The sequence below is a fragment of the Myotis nattereri genome (assembly GCF_964212035.1).
Source record: "Myotis nattereri genome assembly, chromosome: 8".
In the NCBI taxonomy this organism is placed as follows: Eukaryota; Metazoa; Chordata; class Mammalia; order Chiroptera; family Vespertilionidae; genus Myotis; species Myotis nattereri.
The window spans coordinates 3,844,716-3,863,566 of NC_138083.1; the positions used below are offsets into that span (position 1 = coordinate 3,844,716).

The 18,851-nt window shown below is 48.8% G+C and overlaps 2 protein-coding genes across 2 annotated transcripts in view; both read right to left on the bottom strand.

Moving 5' to 3' along the window:
• MTG2 (mitochondrial ribosome associated GTPase 2) lies at positions 1–16,143 on the bottom strand. Its single transcript, XM_081097195.1, has 8 exons — positions 14,934–16,143; positions 12,884–12,991; positions 6,159–6,353; positions 4,731–4,878; positions 3,392–3,507; positions 2,324–2,542; positions 1,942–2,080; positions 1–1,200 (listed from the first exon to the last, which is right to left on the bottom strand). Exons 3-8 carry the CDS (start codon positions 6,345–6,347, stop codon positions 806–808), a joined length of 1,206 nt encoding a protein of 401 aa, XP_080953321.1. The 5' UTR covers positions 6,348–6,353; positions 12,884–12,991; positions 14,934–16,143; the 3' UTR covers positions 1–805.
• Positions 15,456–18,851, bottom strand: part of SS18L1 (SS18L1 subunit of BAF chromatin remodeling complex) — a 17,447-nt gene continuing 14,051 nt past the window's right edge. The window contains exon 11 of the mRNA XM_081097194.1: positions 15,456–18,376. Within this exon, the coding sequence (XP_080953320.1) occupies positions 18,350–18,376 (27 nt within the window). The 3' untranslated portion in view covers positions 15,456–18,349. The remainder of the gene's footprint in view (positions 18,377–18,851) is intronic.

The following is an 18,851-nucleotide window of genomic DNA, read 5'->3' on the forward strand; positions in this document are numbered from 1 at the left end:
CCCTTTTATGTAATGATGTTTACTTTCAATTTATATTAGTTCACACAAACACTCCATCCATGTTTTTGTTCCGGCCTCCGGTCCAGTTTAAGAACCCATTGTGGCCCTCGAGTCAAAAAGTTTGCCCACCCCTGCCCTAGCCTCTTAGCTGCCACCACTCGGCAGAGACAGACTCTCCACGGACTAGCTGGCCTGGCCTCCGGGGTTCTCTGCGCTGACAATAGGCTGGTGGTAGGTGCAGGCCCAGCAGTCTCTCTGATCCCTGCAGGGACAGCGCAGGGGGGACCCAGCCCATGTCCTCTCGGAGCCCGGCCACCATCAGCTAATAACTCTCTGCACAGATGAGCGTTAGAAGCTGCGTCTCCGGCCGGATATTGGGTGCATTCAGTCGTGAAGTCAATGCCATGTTCAGCGCCCAGAGCTTGGCGCAGTCTGAGGACAACAGGGGAGGCGCCTCAGTGCTCAGATGGCGGCGTCCGAGCAGAGCATGGCGCCTGTCCCCGGCCGCTCTGCAGGGTGTGGGGACAGCCAAGGACTCTCAGGTCCAGCGTGACAGCTGCTCACGTATGGGCTGGCACTTAGGAACAGGTGCCTCTGGCTCGGATCCGGCTGTGCTGGCTCCCTGCACACAGGGCCGCATGGTTCCTACTACTCAGGGGCTAGCTCCGGGACAAGCCCCTCTCAGGGTGCCAGAGAGCAGGCTGAGGGTGCAGGAAGCACCGGGAGCAGGCTGCCGGGGCCTGAGAGGTGGCCTGAGCTGAGTGGGAAGGTGCCACCTGTAGCTCCTACCGCAAAGAGCCACATGCTACCACCTGAGCGGCTGGCGGCCCTGTGCCAGGTTGGCGGCCGCGTGCTCATCATGCAGCTCCTTGATGCGCAGCAGCAGCTCCTCCAGGTTCTCACCCGTGACGGCCGACAGGGCGATGGCCTTCTCGCCCAGGCGGGCCTGCAGCGCCGGCAGGTTGGCTCGTGCCTGAGGGAGGTCAATCTTATTGGCGACGACGACATGGGGCCGCTCAGACAGGCCTTGCTTGTACTTATCCAGCTCGTACTTCAGGTCCTCGACTTGGGTCCAGGGCTCTGGCGCTGCCAGGTCCACCACGAACAGGAGGAAGCCGCAGCGCTCGATGTGTCTGAGGAAGGCCAACCCCAGGCCTCGGTTCTGGTGCGCGCCTGGGATGATGCCCGGCACGTCGGCCACTGTGGAGACAGAGCAGGCGTCGGGCCACCTCCGGCCCGTTCCCCGAGGTCTAAGACTTTCCTTTCAAGGAACACCTTAAACCCACGTCGATCGAGTTACTGTCTCGGTGACTCATCAGGCCAATTGCCACGAAGGCATTTCAGCTTTGAGTTTCACAAGACGCTTGGAAATATTTGGGTGACAGGCACAGTGACAGATCCATCTAATAAGGAACATTTATTCACTGGAATTACACATTCCAGTCTTTCTGGCTTCAAAAATGATTTTAAAAGGAGGACCCTGCTTCCTGTAACCCATTAATAATTTGATTACTGATAGATTTGATTATCACAGAGTACCTGGTGAATGGAAAGTGCCATAGAAACAGAGCTACCTACCAGCAGGCTTGCTATTTTTAATGGGTATGTTATCTTCTGGGGAAAGTTTCCTTATCTCAGAATGGTAACGGGAAAGCTTTAAAATCACAGCAGGCTCCAGGACTGGCACTGCTGAGTTCCCAAGAGGAAGGGGAGTAGAGGCAGCAGGAAGGAACAGCCTTCCCAGGTCAGAAATTTCCATCCTAATTCCTGGTTGCACCCACAGACGTCGGCATGGGGTGGGATGAAAGTGTAAACCCTAACTAATGGCCACAGAATCACAACTGTTCACTTAAGAAAAACGATGCTGCTTTTCAGGCAGAAAGCTGCTTGCTAACGGTTCCGAACGACCCACCTCACAGCCCCCACCTTCGGGAGGTCTACCTGCTACTTGCTGGTGGTCCTCATAGTGCACAACGCCCACGTGAGGATTCAAGGTCGTGAACGGGTAGGCAGCCACGGCGGGCTTTGCATTTGAAATGGCCCGGAGAAGCGAAGACTTGCCTGCATTGGGGAATCCGACCTGCAAGACAGGGGGATGTGCTACCATTTCCTCCACCTGGGACAGACCGAGATCGGGGTGAATCTCAGGATTGGGAACCACACAGGTGAGGGCATAGCCCCTGTTCAAGGTCACAGGATGCCAACTGGGGTGAGTTGCCCCTCTCCTGCAGGCTGGTGGCATACCCCATCCACTAGAAACCACTTTTCCACAGCTCAGTGTGCAAAGCACCCGCTCCTCCCACTGGGGCTCAGGGATACCCACCATGCCAGCGTGGGCCATGGTCTTGAGCTCCAGGAAGAGTTCCCGCTCCTGCCCAGGCTCCCCGGAGGTGCAGGTGACGGGCGCGCGGTTATCGTTGGCCAGGAAAAAGCGGTTGCCCTTTCCTCCTGCCCCGCCCAGAGCGGCCACATACTCATCCCCGGGGTGTGAGAGGTCAGCCACAACTTTGTTTCCCTCCTTTACTAACGTGCCCATGGGGACCTGAAAAATAACGAAGCATTTGTCGGGGAGCAGAAAGACAATGGCCAGACCAGGTGCTTTCTGTTTGGGAGGGAGTGCAGGGCGGGACCCAGCGAGGAGCCCCTCCAGAGCCACCGAGTTCCCGGAGACAGGTCCCAGCCCTCCAAGGATTTCACGGGGCTGGCGGCACCCCTGGGAACTGTGCACACGGCTTTTCAAACCGTGTGTCTACCCATGAGGTGAGTGGATGCAGCAGAAACGCTGAGCTAACAGCAGTGCTCAGAGGGCCCGAGAGAGTGGGGACAGCGGGTGGCTCCTGGTCCAAGGTGAGACAGACTGGGGACCTGTGGGTTCCCTTTTTGTAAAATGTAATGATTTTGAGACTTAAAAAAAAATATCACCAGAGGAATGAGGATATCTTTTTCCATTGATTTTTAGAGAGTGGAAGGGACGGGGGGTGGAAGGGAGGGAGGGAGGGAGGAAGGGAGGGAAAAAGAGAGAGAAAGGAAGAGAAATATTGATGTGGGGAAGACACATAGATTGGTAGCCTCCTGCTCGAGCCCCAACTGGGGCCGGGGACTGAACCTGCAACCAAGGTACATGCCCTTGACCAGCAATCGAACCCGCAACCCTTCAGTCCTCAGGCCAATGCTCTAACCACCGAGCAAATCCTGCCAGGGCGATTTTGTGACTTTTTCAACAGGTCATACGGCACATGGTATAAAAATCAGTACGAAGTCCAGGCTGGGGTTTGCTCTGTGGGAGATGGCTGTGTGGTTCAGGCCATGGGCCCCTGCGGATCACAACTGGGAACCTGAGGAGCCTGAAGGTCTGGACTTGGGGAGGGCATGCTCTGCAGATGGAGCTTACCGGGACGTAGAGGAGAGCGCCACTTCGCCCGAAGCAGTTTTTCCTGCCACCGTCTTCTCCATCAAAGCCCTGGTACTGGGACAGGACCGAGGACAGTGACTTGAGTTGTCGGTCAACTAAAAGAGAGAACCTTCATGTTCCTTTGTGTTAAAAACAAAACAGGGCCCTCGCTGGTTTGGCTCAGTGGATAGAGTGTTGACCTGTGGACCAAAGGGTCCCGGGTTCGATTCCAGTCAAGGGCACGTATCTCGGTTGCTGGTTCCTCCCCGACTGGGCCCTGACTGGGGCTTGTGCAGGAGGCAACCAACTGATGTGCGTCTCTCACATCAATAAATATTTCTGTCTCTCCCTCTCTCTTCCACTCTCTCTAAAAATCAATGGAAAAGCCCTAGCCGGTTTGGCTCAGTGAATAAAGCATCGGCCTGCGGACTCAAGGGTCCCGGGTTCGATTCTGGTCAAGGGCATATGCCTGGGTTGCAGGCTCCATCCCCAATAGGGGGTGTGCAGGAGGCAGCCGATCAATGAATCTCATCATTGATGTTTCTATCTCTTTCTCCCTCTCCCTTCCTCTCTGAAATCAATACAAATATATATATTTAAAAAAATCAATGGAAAAATATCCTTGGGTGAGGATTAAAAAGTAATAACTAAAAATAAAGTCTCCATAACAATAGTGCTAACAATTAAAAAAATAGATAAAATACAAGTCTACTTTAAAAAAAAAACACCAAAATTGGCTGCATATTGTTAACTTTCTTTAGTCTAGTTCTGGAACATTAGGAATGCACATGGAAACAGAACAAAGCCAGAACAGAAGTTACTAAAGTAGCAAAGTGATATTTTAAAAAGCTATAAATTCTTATCTTCTTTCAAAAAAGTACTACAATTTCTGAAAAATTCAAAATTACCCACAATGTTATCAATTTTTAAATAGCTACACTTTATTAGTTGGGAATGTTTCCAATTTAAAAGTAGTTACATTTTATTGTTCTGATATTTACTAAGTTTCCAGTGCTAAAAATGTGCTGAGTAATCAATACCCTCCCACCAGCACTTACCTAGATGGTAGCATACATTTATCCTCTGACTGTCGTACTATAATGTTAGGTTTCCTGATAGTAAGATATCTCTGTGCACCTGAAATTCTTTTTAAAACCCACTATCAAAGTTGGGTTTTGGTGCATTATTTAAATGTAAACATTCACATAATTTAACAAAAATGATGCCCATAAATCAACTTCTGAATTCAAATTCCTGTCAGGATGAGAAGGTGGAAACTTTCCGCCCCAACATGTGCAGACACAGTGGTCCTGCCTAAGCTGCCCCTCAGAGCACCTGCCTCTCAGGATGATGTGGCCACCGTTGCCTCCATCGCCACCATCGGGACCCCCAAACTCCTTCCGGGGCTCACTGTGGAAGCAGCTCACCCCGTCACCTCCGCGTCCCCCTCGGACAAGCACCCGGCGATGGTCCACAAAATACCTTTTCTGCAGAGAGCACAGACCCGGTTCATCATGAATGCTGCAATCCTCGAACCAAGCAGCCCCTGGAGCACCTTTCTTACCTACGTGCTTTAAAATTAGAGTCAATGATGCTACTATCACTAATCTCTCCTAAAATGCAAATGTAAGAACAGTTCCCAGCAGACGTGCAGAGTAAGGAAAACATACTCAATGACAGACTCAACATGCCCAACTTGAGGAAACAGATTTAGAAAATATTCCTGAAACAAAGCGTCGTCTCAGCTTTTTCAAACAGAAACACATCACTGAAGGGCATCTCCTTGGCTGCCTGAATAGCGCTCATTTGTAAACTCAGCGATGCAGAGAGAGCTCCTATGGGAGGGTGAATGTCTTTCCAGGTCTCTTCAGTTCCAGCTAAAGAACTGAAACCAAGCAGGGGACTGTTGAATAGCTATTGGCTCCAACAACAAGTTCAGCTACCCAAGAAGCCAGGGCGAGGCACCAAGGTGCCACCCAGCAGGCCATCCTGTCCTGGGAGTCACCTGCTTCCTGCGCTGTGTGCAGAGACAGATTGGCCAGCACCTGGCCCTCCATCAGACCCAGGACATCTGCCCCTCCACCTGATACACAGATTGTTGTTTTAAGAAAGCACAAATATTTTCAGAATTTTTGGCACCACCAACCATGAATTACTATTTTAAAAACTTGGCATATAATTTTGCTGTATGCCAACATCCAAAACCCATCCAATGGATGCCTAGGTGCCGTGGCTCAGTGGTTGAGCGTTGATCTATGAACCAGGAGGTCATGGTTCAATTCCCAGTCAGGGCACATACCCGTGTTGTGGACTCGATCTCCAGTGGGGGGGGCATGCAGGAGACAGCCAATCAATGATTCTCTCTCATCACTGATGTTTCTCTCTCTCTTTCCCTCTCCCTTACTGACATCAATAAAAATATACACACTGACGAGCTCGTGGAGGTGAAGCCTGGCTCCATTTTCTCCGCTGGGCAAAGACAGTGCTACGGACACTGCTCTGAGCACTGGCGCTTCTCAAGGAAGTTCTGACCTGGAGCCCCGCTTGGGAGGAAATGAGGTGGGGCTGTCCTTGAATTAAAGCACACTCATGTTTGTTTTTTCTCACTCGTGTTTTACATGGTAAGTTTCATTTCATCATCTTCAAGTCCTACCTGTGTCCCTTCAATCATATAATCAGGACAGATGGAGACACGACAACGAGAACTCACAACAAAGCCTGTGAGAGGGAAACTTCAGATCAGTTCCTTCCCGGCCAGAAGTCTCACCAGTTTCTTCTCGGAGAGCAGTTTCTTTCTGGAGGGTTCCTTGGCACAGTCCGCACAGCTGAGCGAGAGCAGCCGGGGGGCAGTGCACTGCAGGAGCCAGCCCAGGGCTGCCTGTGGGGCCAGAGTCCAGCGCCCCAGGCCCTCCAACACGCTCCGCGATCCTGCGGAGAACAGCCTCCCAGGCATCATGGCTCCCTAACAAAAGTCAAATTGGCAAAATAAGGTCCCTGGTTTACACGTGAACTTCAAACAAACTAAAATCTCATGGATGTTTTTGGAACAAATAAGTAAACTGCAGACTATGACTTTCTCCTGTCACTTGCCATGCTGGCCCCTGAGTCATGAAGAGCTACAGACTACCTGGGGCCAGGTCTGTGTAGACAGGGTTTGTCTTTAAACCTCTCTTGACCCTAGAAACACTCCCCCCATCGAATACCAAGTATCTGCTAAATGGAACTATGACAGGAAATCGAAGCCTAAAATAAAAATTCCTGAAAAAATTAAAGCACCATTTACACAAACGCTGCGCTATTATCTTGTGCAGTTTAAATGTCAAACTGAAGATGAAACAGCTCTTCTAACTAAGCCAATAGGTAGAAGAAATCAAAATCAAAATATTTTGACCCAAGTGATCATCCAAAGTTTATGGGATGCAGGTAATGTAGTGCTCAGAGGGCAAGCTACAGTCCCTCCTCCCCATCCATGGGACACAGGCCAGGACTGAATCCTTGGATAGTGCCAAACCCTATAGATACTATGTCTCTTCATACACACACACACACACACACACACACACACACATATATGCCTATGATAAAGTTCAATTAATAAATCAGACGCAGTACAGGATTAACAACAATAATGATCAAACAGAGCCATTGTAACAAAATGCGGTAAGGCCATGTGGCGTGGTGTCTGGTGGTGTCTGTGTGATAACCAAGGTGGCTACTGAGTGACTAACGGGGAGCGGAGACCTAGACGAAGGGGCGGGACAGAAGGAACAGCAGCAAAAACCCCATCACGCTGCTCAGAACAGGGTGCAATTTAAAACTTACGAATTGTTTATTTCTGAAATTTTCCATTTAACATTTCTTTTTAAAATTTCTATTTTTATTAATTCCAAAGAGTAAGGGAGAGGGAGATAGAAACATCAACGATGAGAACCACTGATCAGCTGTCTCCGGCACGCCCCCTAGGTTGACACTCAATCACTGAGCCACACTGTCCAGGCAACATTTTTTTTTTTTTTTTTAAAGAGAACCAACTCTGCTGAAACCGGTTTGGCTCAGTGGATAGAGCGTCGGCCTGTGGACTGAGAAGTCCCAGGTTCGATTCCGGCCAAGGGCATATACCTGGGTTGCGGGCACATCCCCAGTGGGAGATGTGCAGGAGGCAGCTGATCGATGTTTCTCTCTCATCGATATTTCTAACTCTTTATCTCTCTCCCTTACTCTCTGTAAAAAATCAATAAATATATTTGGAAAAAAAAAAAAGAGAACCAACTCTATTTTTAAACAACATGTTCTTATTGATTTTTAGAGAGAGACGGATAGAGAGAGAGAAACATCGATGAGACAGAAACATCATGGATTGGCTGCCTCGTGCACACCCCCTACTGGGGGATCAAGTCCGCAACCTGGGCATGTGTCTGGACCAGGAGTGGAACCAATGACCGCTTGGTTCCTGGATCGATGCTTACCCACTGAGCAACACTGACCAGGCCTCCAGTTAACATCTGAATGTCAGCTGACCTCGGGTAACTGAAACCTTGGAGAGTAAACTGTGGGTAAGTGGGCAACCATCACAGCTGTAAATGCTTCTCTTAGTAATTGAAGAAAGGTCTAAAATTAGTGATGTAAGGTTCCAAGTCCAGAAACAAGAAAGAAAAAAACAAAGTAAACAGAAGGAAAGAAATAATAAAAACCAGAAACAAATGAAACAGAAAACTGACAACGGAAAACGTACGGCAGCCCTGGCTGGCCTGGTGAAAACACACATGGAAAACCACATGTGAGAAGATGGCCCTGTGATGAGGGAGGCAGACCGGAGCGGGTCAGCTGTGAGACAAGGAGCACCAGGAATGGCTGCTGCAACCCCGGACCAGGCTCGGCCCAGAGTCTGAAAGGGAGCATGGCCCTGCTGACACCTTGACTTTGGCCTTCTGGCACCCAGACTGTGAGAGAATAAACGTCTGGTTCTTTGTCACGGCGGCCCTATGAAACTAAGATGGATGCCCAGCTCAACAACTGACGGAATGATGTGCTTGTGCTTCAGTTTTTTGTAAAATGGGGATCATAACTGGTACTTAACCTTGTAGGATTGTGAGGATTAAATGACTGAATGGTGTGAAACCTAATCTTCTATAATAATAAAAGCGTAATATGCTAATCAGACTGGCCACTCTTCCAGACGACCTTCCCAATGAAGCCAGGGCTGTGAGGGAGGGCCTGAGTCCCGGGTGCCTGCTGGCGGCCGGAGGGAAGCCCCGGTTGGATCCCAGGTGCTGGAGGGAAGCCTGGGTCCCGGGTGCCAGAGGGAAGCTGGCGCTGACAGCTGGGGGAAGGAAGGCCGACTCTTGCACCAATTTCATGCATCGGGCCTCTAGTAAACAAGAAACACTAGCCCTAGGCGGTGTGGCTCAGTGGACAGCGTGTAGGCCAGCGGACTGAAGGGCCCCTAGCTGGATTCCAGTCAAGGGCACATGCCCAGGTTGCGGACTCGATCCCCAGTAGGGAGTACGCAGGAGGCAGCAGATCAATGATCCTCATTGATGTTTCTATCTCTCTCCCTCTTCCTTCCTCTCTCAAATCAATAAAAATATATATTTAAAAAAATCAATGGAAAAATATCCTCGGGTGAGGATTAACACACACACACACTAAAATAAACAATAAAAATAAATAAATAAAATATAAGCAGAGTTGCCCTAACCACTGGGCAGTGGTTAGAGCATCAGCCTGCGGACTGAAGGGTCCCAGGTTTGATTCCAGTCAAGGGCATGTACCTTGGTTGTGGTCACATCCCCAGTACGGGGTGTGCAAGAGGCAGCTGATCGATGTTTCTCTCTCATCGATGTTCCTAATTCTCTATCCCTCTCCCTTCCTCTCTGTAAAAAATCAATAAAATATATTTTAAAAAATAACACACACACACACACACACACGCGCACACACACACACATATATATGCAGAGTGGACAAACCCCGGATGCTAGAGGGATCAAGGAAGTAAGAGGACACAAACCACAAGGCCAGGAACATAAAAAATGTCACCCGAGCCCTGGCCGGTGTGGTTAAATGATTAGAGCAGTGGTTCTCAACCTTCCTAATGCCACGACCCTTTAATACAGTTCCTCATGTTGTGGTGACCCCCAATTTCATTGTTACAAATTGAACATAATTAAAGCATAGTGACTAATCACAAAAACAATATGTAATTATATATGTGTTTTCTTTCTTTTTTTAAAAATATATTTTATTGACTTTTTACAGAGAGGAAGGGAGAGGGATAGAGAGTTGGAAACATCGATAAGAGAGAGAAACATCGATTAGCTGCCTCCTGCACATCTCCCACCGGGGATGTGCCTGCAACCCAGGTACATGCCCTTGACCGGAATCGAACCCGGGACCTTTCAGTCCGCAGGCCGACGCTCTATCCACCGAGCCAAACTGGTTTCGGCATATATGTGTTTTCTGATGGTCTTAGCGGACCCCTGTGAAAGGGTTGTTCGACCCACAGGTTGAGAACCGCTGGATTAGAGCATCAGCCTGCGCATCAAAGAGTCTCGGGTTTGATTCCGGGTCAAGGGCAGGGCACATACCTGGGTTGCAGGTTTGATCTCCTGCGGAGGCAACCAATCAATGTGTCTCTCTCACATTGATGTTTTTCTTTCTCCCTCCCTCCCTCCCTCTCTCCCTCCCTTCCACTCTCCCTAAAAATCAATGGAAAAAATAATATTTTCGAGTGAGGATTAACAACAACAAAAAGGGGTCGCCCGCATGAGCCCTATAGGCATCAAAGGGCAAGAGAACACCAAGGAACCACTTGTGTCTCAAACTCAGCAAGTTCCTGAAAAATGCACCTTACCACAAAGACAGAAGAAGAAATAAAAACAAAACAAAAAAGAAAAAAAAAACACACAAAGAAAACAGAGAAGAAACAGGATTATCTACAACAATCTAGGCTTAACTACAACAAGACTGCGCATAAAGACCACTAGGGGTTGCACCAAGAAAGCATAAAAAATGCGGAGACAAAGAAACAGGACAGATGTCAGAAATGGAAGATATAGAGCTCAAAACCACACTTTAAGGTCTTTCAATAATTTTCTAAAAACTGCCGATAAATGTAGTGAGATCCTCAAGGAATCTAATGAGACCCTCAATGTTGTGATAAAGAACCAACCAGAAATTAAGCATACACTGACTGAAATAAAGAATATTATACAGACACCCAACAGCAGACCAGAGGAGCGCAAGAATCAAGTCAAAGATTCGAAACGCAAAGAAGCAAAAAACACCCAACCGGAAAAGCAAAATGAAAAAAGAATCCGAAAATACGAAGATAGTGTAAGGAGCCTCTGGGACAGCTTCAAGCATACCAACATCAGAATTATAGGGGTGCCAGAAGATGAGAGCAAGATATTGAAAACCTATTTGAAGAAATAATGACAGAAAACTTCCCCACCTGGTGAAAGAAATAGACTTACAGATCCAAGAAGCACAGAGAACCCCAAACAAAAGGAATCCAAAGAGGACCACACCAAGACACATCATAATTAAAATGCCAAGAGCAAAAGACAAAGAGAGAATCTTAAAAGCAGCAAGAGAAAGAAACTCAGTTACCTACAAGGGAGTACCCATACGACTGTCAGCTGATTTCTCAACAGAAACTTTGCAGGCCAGAAGGGAGTGGCAAGAAATATTCAAAGTGATGAATGCCAAGAACCTACAACCAAGATTACTTTATCCAGCAAAGCTATCATTCAGAACTGAAGGTCAGATAAAGAGCTTCACAGATAAGGAAAAGCTAAAGGAGTTCATCACCACCAAACCAGTATTATATGAAATGCTGAAAGGTATCCTTTAAGAAGAGGAAGAGGAAGAAAAAGGTAAAGATACAAATTATGAACAACAAATATGCATCTATCAACAAGTGAATCTAAGAATCAAGTGAATAAATAATCTGATGACCAGAATGAACTGGTGATTATAATAGAATCAGGGACATAGAAAGGGAATGGACTGACTATTCTTCGGGGGGAAAGGGGTGTGGGAGATGCGGGAAGAGACTGAACAAAAATCGTGCACCTATGGATGAGGACAGTGGGTGGGGAGTGAGGGCGGAGGGTGGGGCGGGAACTGGGAGGAGGGGAGTTATGGGGGGAAAAAAGAGGAACAAATGTAATAATCTGAACAATAAAGATTTAATTTTAAAAAAATAAAGAATAAAAATAAATTTTAAATAAAAAATCCAAAAAAAAGAAACAGAAAATGTCAATCACCCGTAACTACTAAAGGAGTTGAATTTGTTATTAAAGAACATTCCCCATAAGAAAACGCCAGACTCAGGCTGCTTTACCGGTAAATTCCATCAAACATCCCAGAAGTAGCAACGGCAGTCTCACATGAACCTTCTCGGAAAACGGAAGACGTGAGACTACACCCAAACCATGTCATGAGGCCAGAGAAGCCCCAATACCCAGCTGACATGACGGGAGAGGAATGGTCATGAACACAGAGGCAAACAATCCCAACAACGTCGTGTCCAACTGCGTCCTGCACATCGCACTGCAGGACAGGCAGGGTGACGCGGGGACGCGAGGCGCCATCAGCGGCGGCATCCCACACTGGCTGTCACACACCTGGCAAAGGCCGCGCCGACTCCCGAGCAGGGAAATGAAATGTCACTGGGAAGGGAAGGGGACACTGTCCAACTGACAGGCCACAGCCAACACCACACTGACTGGAGAAAGACTGGAGGCTGCCCTTGCCTACCCCTTCTGTGCGACACTGTCTTTTAGACACTATAATAAAGAATTTTTTTAAAGGAATTTCTTTTTAAAAAATATTTTTTTATTGATTTTATAAAGAGAAGGAAACATTGATGAGAGAGAAACATCAGTTGGCTGCCTCCTGTACGCCCCCTACTGGGGATCAAGCCCACACCCCAGCATGTGCCCTGACCAGGAATCAACCGGGGACCTCTCAGTGCACAGGATGACACTCAAATGACTGAGTCACACCAGCCAGGGCTGCAATAAAGAAATTTTTTTTTAAATAGTAAAGACAAAATATAGAAGGCCTGATTGTTTCCATAGAAATCTACAAAACCTGATTAGAATGAATAAATGAACCAAGCAAGGTTGCAGGTTACAAGATTAACACACAAAAATCAATTGTATTTTTTTTTTGAATCCGAGACCCCGCCCCACCCTCACTTGTATTCTTATATACAAGCAGCAAACAACTGCATTGGCAGTAACACTAGTTACAAAAAGTTCCGGGACATAAGTTCAATGATAAACATTCGAAAACCCTGCCTCACTCTCTGCAGCATTCTAGCCTTGGCATCGTTCAGGAATTAGGTCATCAGGTCCTCATAACAATTCTGTAAAGAAAACAGGAAACCGAGACAAGGTAAAGTGACCTGCCCAAGGCCGTGCTGCGGGGAGATGGGACAGGCTGGGGCATGAAAACGGGTTGTTAAAGGAAAAAACAACTCACCGATCACCAGCACTGCATGTAGCTAAGCCCGCTGGCAAGCGATGCCGTCTGTGCCGAGGTGGCAGAAACCAGGCTCCCCGCCCTGGCAACATGAAACCTGAAGATGGACTGCAGAGAAGGTGAACAGTGACAAAGCCAACCAGAAACCTGGCCGCCCACCTGGCCTAACTTGGAGTACATCCCCCTTCAGCGCTTCGATCTCTGTTTGGAAAACCCACTGAACCATACCTGCCAGGTGAACCATTCAGCTGTGTCTCACACTATTACTTGGTCTTCATTTTCCTTTTAATGCTGTAACTGTGCAGTCCAATAAGCTACCCATCGGCCACATGTGGCTACTAAATTTAAATCAATTAAAAAACTTGAAAATGTAAAAACTCAAGTCATTCAAGCCACATTCCAAGCACTCACGGCCACATGTGGCCAGTGGGCACCAAACTGGACAGCACAGATGGGAATGTGTCCACCTCAACACGTTTACCTGGCCAGGTGAGCAGAGTACAAAAGATGAGACTGTGCGTACAAAAGCCCTGGTCCAAGTTGGACGAACTTTGATTCCAGGATGGGGCTTTAGAAAGACTCGAGAGCCCAGCCGGTGTGGCTCAGTGACTGTCGACCCATGACCATTCCTGGTCAGGGCACAGGCCCGGGTTGCAGGCTCAAGCCCAGTAAAGGGTGTGCAGGAGGCGGCTGATTCTCCCTTATCATTGATGCTTCTTTCTACCCCTCTCTCCCTCTCCCTGAAATGAAGAAAACCAAAAACCATTTCTTTTTTTTAAATAAAGACTGGAGAGTCACACGGCAAGGGCTCGCTTCAGAGATAGCTACTTTGTTCCCTAAAGGGCGAAGTTCAGTTCTACTGGGCCATGGGAGTTATTATTGCCAGGAACTCTGCCTGGCCTTGTACGGAAACTTTTATATTTATTCCTTACAATAACTGTATGAGCGGGCAGTAGTGCACATGGGTGTCCTGCTGCTTTGAGGCCCTGCCCCTGGGCTCCCGATCTCTGGCAGAGACTGGAGGAGCAGGAGGCCAGGAGGGTGACTTCCCTGCCCCGCTCCATCCCTAGATGGCACCGCTGTCTTCTGTAACTGCCCCTCCCCTTGTGCCTTGGTGTCTAGGGGTGGAAGCCACTCCAATGTCACCCCTCCAGGTTAAAACACCACCTCTACCGTTCCCCCACTCTCCCTTCAGAAACCCTCCTTAAATTCTCCTATGTGGGGGGGGCCATGATTCCTGGCCCTGACATTTTTTTTGCCAATTTTAGGGCAGGGGAGGCTGGGGCGAGGTGAAGCAGCTTGCCCAAGTCACTGCGTCCTCTGGCCTCCCAGCAGGAATCTTCCAAGTGAAGTGTGCACACACAACCACTTCCCAAGGTTAACTTCAAAGGAGCCAGCGTTCTGCTTCTTAACGTTGGCTGTGTTCTCTTTGCTTAAACAGATCTGAGAGCAAACTTGCATTTAGAAGAATCGCGTTCTGCCTCCCCTACCTCCCTTCCGCGGGGTCCTCGCCTTCACAAAACAAAGGCACCCCCTGGGGCGCCCGTCCTCGCCTGCCGACGGCGAGCACCGAGCGGACCTGGTCCACTCGCCTCCTGCAAACGGCAGCCGCAGCCGTGTGAGCGAGTTCACTGGAACACCACCCAGCGGTCGAGGCTGCACGGGCAGTAACACTTCAATGAAAAGTTCATAAAAACCGGTGTGTGCTAACGCTGTTCTGTGCCACTAGCAATTATAAAGAAGCATCCAGAAGACAATGTGTAGTATTTAGGTCCGTGCGTCAAAGGGAATATCTGAGCTCCTGAAACTGGGAGCATGATCGCGGGGACGGGAGGCGCTGGGGGCGGTGCGTAGGGCCCCGCGGAAGGCGCACTGCCGGGCTCCCGGGCCGGCTTCCCAGTGCCCGCGCTCACGCCCGCGGCGGCTGTCCCGCTACACACAGGACGGGGGCGGAGGGTCGCCTGGTCGGCGCCGCTGTCCCCGCTTACGGCCTCCTCCCTCCTCCCGCACCTGGGCCTCCCGAGGCAGCGGCCTCCGCGCCCGCACTCACCTACTCGGACAGGCTCATCACTTCCGGGGCCGCTCCCGCGGCGAACTACTTCCGGGGACCGGCCCTGACTGCGCACGCGCAGCGCCTCCCCGCGGGCATCCCGCCGCAAGCTGTCCGCCGGCGCGGCGCGGTTTCCCTCCGGCCTCCGGCCTCCTTCGCAGGACCCTCGGCTCCATCGTCCTGTCTCTAATGCTCCTCCGCCGTCCTCGATCAGGGTGTGGTCTCGGGTGACCTCACCGGCCGCTCCCCGTCACATGTCACATACCTGACCTTCACTCTGGCCGGAGCTCCCAGCGAGGGGGTCCGCGCGGGGTGGCGGACAGTGCCAGAGTCCTGGGGGTCAGCTCCCCGCCCCCGTGGGTCGTCAGACTATACGGGAGGAGAGCCTGCCCGAGGTGGCCCGCTGGACACTACCCCGGTAACAGGTTTCCCAGGAGGATGACTCAACGTGGAGACAGACACCTGGGTCCGGGTACAAGTCATGAGCATCCCATTAACGTCACGAACACTCACTTTTTAGAGTGACTTTTGAAGAACCAGTTTATTAATTACACCAAAAGCATAAACAATTTATACGCCAAACTCCACCGGCTGGAAAAAAAACACACAATGAAGATGATCTCCAAAATAAAAGTCCTGTGCTCACAGATGAGTTTGACCTGTTCAATTAGAAATGAAGTAATGGCTAAAAATGTTTAAATGTAAATGAAAATGGTCTTCCATTTGTGCAATTCTGAGGGGGTGCCCAATATTCAAACACATACTGGCAAACTCGGGCCCCTCCGGCTTCCCCGGAGGTCCTGGCGACCATGCACACCCTGCCGTGATCCCCCGATCCTCCGCACGAGTTCTAAGTGCTTTCCACACCTGTGGTTCCAGAACAAACCCAGTGGGCGCTGAGCTTTTGCACACCAATATGAATTTGTTGGCACTTCTGAAAATTGTGATCACTTTCCAAGTTTGAGACCTGCTGGGTGTCAGGGACAACAGGAGGCAGGATGAGCACCCATTTCCAAGTCTTCGGCTGCATCTCACTGACCTGCAGAAGTGGCCATAAAAACAAGCGCCACCCATCACGCTGCACAAACAGTTCATCTTAGCCTAAGCTTTTGCAGACATTCATATCACAGAAGAGAAAGTATTACACAGCTAACGACAACGAAGTGCTGGCATCACTTTTTCCCTACAATGTCACATAAACACGGACAACACATTAAATCGTTTGGGAACCGTTTTCCTGCCAATGGCCATCTGGGTATTTATAACATCACTCACAGGCCATGCAAAATTATCAACTTAAAAATTAGCCTGCTATATTTGGTCAAACATTTAATTAACTCACCCCTAATGGCCTTGGCAGGGCCAGACCAAATGATTTCTCGGACTCTATACAGCCCTCGGGCCAGACGTTCCCCACCCCTGCATTAAATAAACATTCTGTTATTACTCCTTAAATATATTAACACCAAAAATCATGTATAAATAAGGAAATAAATGTACAAACTATTTCACAAAGTGCTTTTTAAAATATATACACAACATTCAAGAAATTCTTAATGTAAGACATTTCAGATTGAAGTTTCAGGATAACTTTCAAGTGTCCTTTTCTTTAAAAAAAAGTGTTCATTAAAAAAAGCCAACCCTACACACACAAAAGGAATATTCCCAGGATGGCAAGAAATAAAAATAACCTAGTTTCACGGTTATCTAAAATGTTTAACATTTTCAATGGGAAATTTTAGTTCCTGATTGAGTCTACAAATTAGATCTATGACAACTGTCAGGAAAGAACAAAACAAATCAAGGGAGATGACATTGCTAATGTCCTTCATTTAGCAAATAAGAGCTCTCATCTCAGTCATTGAATATAGATATATATTTTTAAGCCCTTACCAGTGTTTAGGGTTTTTTAAAGCCAATACCAGTATACCTATAAAATAAACGCTTCTATCTTAGTATATCTGATGTATCAAGAATTGGATATTTTTTGTATTTTCTTGGTTGTTCTTGGAAATGTCAGCATTCATCCAAAGATGTTTTTAAAGGATTCACAGTAAAAGTAGATATTACCCAAGTAAATATTGATAACATGTCAGTATTACTTAGTGAAATGTAGGATTTTTCCTCTGACCAGACTTTTCCAAGTGAGCTGTCTATAGTGCTTGCCCAGAATTTAAATAGGATTTAACGTCCTGGGAATGTAAAAATTATTCACATTTCTCTAAGTAAAAAACTTTCCTTTTCACTAGGAACACCACAATACCCTCAGTGGGGTTCTTTTTAAAATTTAGTTGTAAATTTTAGATGTTCCTAAAACAGTGGTTCTCAACCTGTGGGTTGTGACCCCTTTGGTGGTCAAACGACCCTTTCACAGGGGTTGCCTAAGACCATCCTGCATATCAGATATTTACATTATGATTCATAACAGTAGCAACATTACAGTTATGAAGTAGCAACGAAAATAATGTTATGGTTGGGTCACAACATGAGGAACTGTATTTAAAGGGCCAGAAGGTGGAGAACCACAGCCCTAAAAGAAAAGCAATGCTTGCTTGGAGATCTGAACAAGCAGGTCGTGGAATAAATAACAAAACGAACAACTTGCCAACTGTGTGGAAAGTTTGATGTCACTATTTTAAGCTATAAATTTAGAATGGGGCACATTTACTATTCAAACCCCCAAAATGACCATCAGGTAAACATGGGCCGGGGCCCCAGCCCGGTCAGAGCACCTCCTCTCTGCGCATTGGCGCTGCCTCCTGGGGTTGGGCTAAAGGTGGCTGCCTTCGTGGACTCATATCTGCAACAGTCATTGATCTTGTAACTTTTTGGATAGATGGAATCAGCGAGAGACGCAGGTAATGAGCTCCGGGACTTCTGGGCAGTTCTCAGCCTCTCCACATGAAACATATGTAGCCTTTAACAGAAACAGACCCAAAACACAGACAAAGCCCCGCCCCACCGAGGCCTGGGAAGAGGCTGCACCCAGGGCTGCGTGAGCAGGTCCAGCTGCGGGGTCACCAGTGAGACAGGTTTACAACCCACCTTACCCTGCGTGAGGAGAGCTGGACCTAAGGCCTGTTTATACGACACACTGACTATGGCATCTTGTAGATTCCCATCGCTGGGCACAGAATACTCTGATGGCAAGAGGACCCTAAAGCTAGCTAGAAACATCGACGTCTCCATTCACCATGTGGACATGATACTATACACAGCACCAGGTACGTCACACCATCAGCGCGCAGTCCCCAGCCTCCGGCACACTCGGCGTCATACCCAGCATGAAATGTGCACACTTCACAGGCGACACGTGTGGGGTGAGGGGGAACCGACGGGCCACAGTTTGTCAGAACCGCCACAGGTCGGTGCACGCCGGCGGACACACCACAAGGCTCCACCAAGAACGCTGTCCTTTACTGCTGGTAATTCCCATACTGGCCCTGCAAGAGACCAGGGAGAGATTATACCCAGACACCAGCAGACGGCCCCACCCGGCTAATGTGCGGGATGAGACAAGGAAGGAGGTGTGACAGGCAGACAAGCGGACAGGGCAGTCACTGGCTTTCCCAGGAGAGAGGGCCCCTCTGGTGTCTGAGCCAGCCCTTGGCCCCCTAGGACCTCTTCCTAGCACTCTCTGCCCAGCTCCATCCTGGCCCCCAAGCAGCATCCAGCTCTGTGGGCCGAGACCCAAGCTCTCAGAGCGTGGCCATCAGTGTCTAGTTGCCGTGACCCCGGCATGCAGCGGGGAGGCACACGTGAGCGTCTGCGGCAGGAGAGAATGCCAGGCTCCAAGTGAGCTGACGATGCACAAACCAGCTGTCTGACCAGGGGGCGCTGAACATCCAGGTGATTTTAAAACCTTACAGGGTCAGAGAATAACACCCTGGAAGACGGCTGGTTCACCTCGCTATTCGT